The following is a 5,540-nucleotide window of genomic DNA, read 5'->3' as shown; positions in this document are numbered from 1 at the left end:
GCCTGACCCCTGGCTGGCAGCGAGTTCCCACCGCAGCTCTGTCTGGGAAGCTGCGTCAGTCGTGGTGGGTGCAGAGCTTAGAGAGGTCATGGCTTTCTGGCGGGTGGATACCATTGCTCCCTGGTCGAGGTGGCCAAGCTTCAGTGCCCTTCCTGCACGCCCTGCCGCATGAACTGCCGTGCAAACTGCCGCGCCACGACCTTGCTGACGCACCATGCCCTGTTTGCCCGCCCTGTTCGCAGCGCTCCTGGTCACTAGTGCTCCCCAGGGGCTTCTTTTATAGGTGGGGGGGGCTTGGCCGCCATTGCTCCTGGCCCCTCCCAGGTCTCCTCAGCTGCTGTCATCTCACGCAGGCCCCCGGCAGCTCTCTCGTCTCCCCCCGAGGTTCCCCCTGTGCACTGCGCTGGAGCGCTCCTCTGCTGATCCTGCCGGCACCGGAGCTGCTTGCTCTACCCTCAAGCCCCTGGCGAGCCCAGGGTGAGTAGCTTATACTCAGATGGTTCAGTATAAGATGTCTAATTGTTAAACCAGATGAATCCTACCCCATTTTGAAGTGAACCCAGTGGGACCAAGGTGCCAAAACAACAAGATTTCCATTAAACGGAAGGACTCCCTGTCTGAATGGCACCTGCCTGCACATTTATCCTAATCTCAGTGGCACCTCTGCAGCAGGGAAAGGTATCATTTCATGGGCTTAAAGCAATCAACAGCTGAATCTTCATAGTTTATAAAAATTCACCCCACATAAATTTGCCAGCATGACTTGTACAGAAATCTACAATTTCCATTAATCACTATCATGTCTGATAAAGTTATAAAAACTAATGATAAAGTCCTAAAACTCAGATAATTTCCACCATCTTGCCCACAGTGTATGAAATAGAGTGCCAGATAAAAATTTATTAAAACTGCCTAATGCCCAGTTTTACAATGGGTTTTACTTCTTGCCACCATCCCTCATCCTAAGAGGCAAAAGCTTCTGGGAACCACCATGCTCTACAGAGGGCCTTTAGCCAACACTGAGAAGCTGGAAATTGTGGAGAAGATTTGAACATTTTTTACCTTTCACTTCAAAATAACTTTCAGAATTTTCACCCTTGAATTCAAGTCATTTTCTTTATGGATTGAAACTTAAACCAGCCTTGAGATGGTGTTCACCACCCCAGAATGTGGAAAAGCAGGCTGTCAGCAAGATCAGGCCCACGGATCCCACCACAAATCTATACTGAAATAAAACCATCACAGCGAGGGACTTATTTATGTTTGCAGAACGGTAATTTCAAGGTAACTTAGCCTAGAAATCACCATGACTATCTTATTTATGCATATGCACTGCAATGCTTAGTAGTCACTAAAATCCTAAACCGCTGAGGATGTGCTGTGCCTGGCATTAGTGAACTGTCCGCTTACTCCTTCTGAAGCATAATAATCTTAAAAACTTTACAACTGCAGAGACATTTGCCTATATCTGTGCAAAGACTGCTGTTTCCGAAGGTGAAAGCTGCAGGGAAAGGAAATGAAACTGTTCTTTCACCACTGGTGTTGTGTGGATGTCTCCAATGCATCGGACCAGCTGTTTATGAGATGAGATCCAGCCTTGTAAAAGCAAACCAACATATTTTTGGTAGCAATGAATAATCCAGTCCACACATACGCAGCAGGAGGGATAATGGTGATGCTGACACGACTCTGAAAAAGTAGCAGGGGAGGGGGGGAGGCCCTGAAGTGCTGCTCTCTGCCCTCCGCTGCACTCACAGAGCTGCTCCCTGCAGTAAATCTGCAGCTAAAACTGGTCTTCAGAGAAATCTCAGGGCTGTGTGGACACAAAACATGGACAGTAGCACTGAGAGCAGCCTTGCAGAGACGTGAAGAGCAAATACACGTGGATCTGCTGTCTGCAATAGTTGGTTTCTTCAAAAGCAGTCCCAGCCTGCATCTGCAGGGCCACCCCCACCACAGCAGCCTTGTTCAAAATATGATTAAGTTTCTTTTAAAGCTTTCCTTCTAAAAATCTGTTAATGAATTTAAAGGACACTCACACAGAGGCAGCAGAAAAAATAAGGAAACAAAAAAAAATTGACTGAGGAGCAAGATTTAAAGATGTATCACACAGCAGTAAAGGCGATGGCACACTTCAAGAGGGACAGGAACTCCAAAAGCGAAAATTTGGGACATTCAATGAAATAAAATGGAACTGTTGGGAGGATATTAAAGACAAGGAGAATTTTACCATGTATATCCCCTCCCACACAGAATAGTGAAAATTCAGTCACTTAAAACTTTAGGCACTTCACTGGATCAGACATAAATTCATAGATTTTAATGCCAGTGTGTTGTTACAGATATTATAACATCATAAACCATGAAGTTTTGTCCAGTTATTCCCGTTTAACACCAGCTTCAGGAATATATTTTCTGTTAAAAAAAAGCCAAGTCTTAATGTAATAATATGTGATGCAGAACCTACCTACCTACCTTATCTCCGAATTATTTTTTCTAATGCTTAGTTATCCTTATTGTTCAGCATTTATCTCTCATCTAAATAAATGCAGTTTCAGCATTTAGCTATTAGATCTTATTGTAGTTGTGTTTACCAAATTAAAGCCTACAGAAAAATATGTTACAGAAATATAAACTACATTTAACTATGAAATTAGACAGCACCAGATGAACCAAATTTGCTTTTTCTTCTTATGTCTGTAAGGGTAAACAAAGGTAAACTGCTTAGTCCTACCACAGCTGGAGTATGTCACTCCTCCCATGAAGTCACCATGTACGTAAATCCTACTAATAATGTAAATAAGCTTGACACTAGTTTTACTCAAAACATTTTTGAGAAAATTATTTCTAGATTGTTAAACAATTTACTACCCACCGATCCACACAGTTAAGTGCAAGGAAGAGTACACATCATGCTTAGTAGTAAGCTCATGGACTGGATAATGGAGGGGGAGGAGAGGATGTAAGAGCTAAAATGATACCTGAGATAGACACACACACATATATATACAACTATATTCATATATTGATACATTTGAAACATTTGCTTCAATTCAAGATGTCCTAAATGCTAAGACAACATCCTTCAGTTTGGTTAGAGACTGAAAATTTATTGCTTTACCCCCAAAGAAAAACATGACCTAATAACAGAGGTTCTGCCAAAAGAGAGGATGTTCTGAGACCAGAGATGTTATTTTCCTCCCTCTTATCCTCGCATATTTCTGTTTTGCAAGTGGTGATATATGACCAGCCACAGCCAGGATAAAACACTTCCATTCCCTCCATATTTCCAACCAATTTTACTTTGCTTTCATTTTTAAACAACTTTTTTTCTCACCAGCCAGATGCCTTATTTGTGGTAACTTCTATGCCAGCACCACTCTGATCTGAATTCAGTGTGTTGCTTACAGAACTTATTTTCTATGTGTAGCCATCAACAGCTAAAGCTCCTTACACAGAAGTCACTAAAACAAGACAGCAACTCTTTTTATTGCCGGGCACTGTCTTGACCTTCACAGAGATGCTTTGAATTGAGCAATTCATATGAAATTTAGTACTATGCTGTAATTCTCTCTGTCATGTGCGATAACTCAGAAAGCGTGCTAGTCATTCAGTACTACAACTTGGTATAATTGCTTCTGCAGCCTGACTGAAAGCTACATCATATGATCCGCCAGCACATGATTAGTAGTGTAATAAATCTCTGAAACAAGGCATGCAAATGCATTCTTTAAGATCTGATGCGTTCAGAATTTACTATTAAATGCTTTTTCTCTTGCAGCAAAGTTTTGCTGGATGTGTATATATTTATGGTTATAATAGGTCACTGGTGAGCAATAAAAGCAACGCTTTCCCCATTATTCCAAGTTTTAATAAAGAAAACTGAGCATATGTGTATTTAATATCATAAAACCACAAGACTATACTGATGTGTAAAAAAGCTGAGGTTATGCAGGTTTTGCATAAAGCAGTGCTGTTGCATAAGTTTTAGTACCTTGGTGCCAAATTCAGAGCTCAGACATGAGGCAGCTAAGTGTAGAAGAAAGGCACTCCCTCCACCGATAAGAATGTCAAGAATTTTCTCATTTCACTAGTTTTACTCGGTGCCGTTCCAGACTAGATCACTGAACCCACAGCTCAGGCCACAGGCTGGCACAGCTGCCTAACAGCTGATAGAATTTTCACCTCTATTCCCTACTTAACAAGTGTAACTTCCTAATTTAACTGAGTTTTTAAAATGTCGTCCTTTCTGCTGTAAGCTATTGTGTTATACCTGTATTTGGATTCCTACATACCCTAAATGAAAAATGATTACTTATAGCATGCGAAATATGCCAGCAAGATAAACTTTTATTTTGTGGACTGAATAAAAATAATTCCTAGTAATGGGGGTGGCAAAAATAAAAAGTTGTGGGTTTAATTGGAAGCCAAATATAAAAAAACCTGACGCACTGACAGCAACAATGTCGAATTCTGTGTTTTTTAATTATGTAAGCATGCAAGGATAGCTGGACTTCTTTACTCTTTCTCCCCACAGAGAGTAAATTATCTTTTTTTGCTTGATGTTGGAATAAGGACAAGAAGACATGAGTAAATACATTTTTAACAACCAGGATTATTGCCAAATAGAAACGCTTCTCTTTTCAAAGCATGTTAGAAGTTGTTTACATTTCACTGGGCCGAAGGAAGGAAGGTAGGACAGAGAGGAAGGAAAGGAAGAAGGAAGGTATTTTGATAAAGTAACTCAGTGATACTTTTTCCTTATTTTTTAAACTATAAAAATAATTTTAACCATCTTATCGAATCCCTCATCTCTTCCACCAAATTAAATAGATGTAACAGGAAATTCTTGTTAGTCTCCCTCCCATCACAGAGATCTGTTAGTCTAATGAGGGAAGCTGAACAGCGGCAGCTGCCAGGGAAGACCTGGGGCATTTGGAGAGAGGTGCCCGTGTCCCTGCACGTGTCTAAGGGCTTGGGAGAAAAATCAGGCAGGGCAGGTTTCATTCTGACACCCCTTGTTTGGGCATCTGCTGGCTTTAGGGAAACTCCGAAATGTCAGTCTGCACTTAAAGTTTTCCCTCTTCAGTCTCGTCTCCCTCACCGCATAGGCACTGGGAGTTTCCAACTTAAAGATTAGTACAAATGAATTTGGGTCTATATTTTGTATTGTCTCTGGATGGGTTATGGGGCAAAGGGTTCTCCTCTGTACTCACCCGCAATATCCCAGAGCTGCAGCCGTACCACAGTCTCAGCATCCCAGCTCAGCACCTTCAAGGCAAAGTCCACCCCGATGGTGGCCCGGTAGTGGGGGGAGAAGTTCTGGTGGACATAACGTTTGATGATGCTGGTTTTGCCCACTCCCAGGTCCCCGATCACCAGCAGCTTGTAGAGGTGCTCCTTCTGACTGTGCTTCTGCATCTTTCCTGTGGCTGCGGCTGCTCCCTGTGAACTGATTGCATGCTCTGCCCGAGGAATCCTGTCAGCCCGAGGGAGAGAGAGGGAGTCAGGAACCAGGGAGGGAAGGAGAGAAGGTAGGT

At 42.4% G+C, this 5,540-nt stretch overlaps 1 protein-coding gene across 1 annotated transcript in view; it reads right to left on the bottom strand.

Moving 5' to 3' along the window:
• The window catches only part of RAB38 (RAB38, member RAS oncogene family), a 25,640-nt gene extending 20,185 nt beyond the window's left edge, over positions 1–5,455 (bottom strand). The window contains exon 1 of the mRNA XM_009321652.1: positions 5,217–5,455. Coding sequence (XP_009319927.1) covers positions 5,217–5,421 — 205 coding nt within the window. The 5' untranslated portion in view covers positions 5,422–5,455. The remainder of the gene's footprint in view (positions 1–5,216) is intronic.
• Between the last annotated feature and the right edge of the window lie 85 nt (positions 5,456–5,540).

This window comes from Pygoscelis adeliae, unplaced genomic scaffold (genome assembly GCF_000699105.1).
Source record: "Pygoscelis adeliae isolate BGI_AS28 unplaced genomic scaffold, ASM69910v1 Scaffold523, whole genome shotgun sequence".
Lineage (NCBI taxonomy): Eukaryota > Metazoa > Chordata > Aves > Sphenisciformes > Spheniscidae > Pygoscelis > Pygoscelis adeliae.
This window is presented reverse-complemented; position numbering and strand designations above follow the sequence as displayed.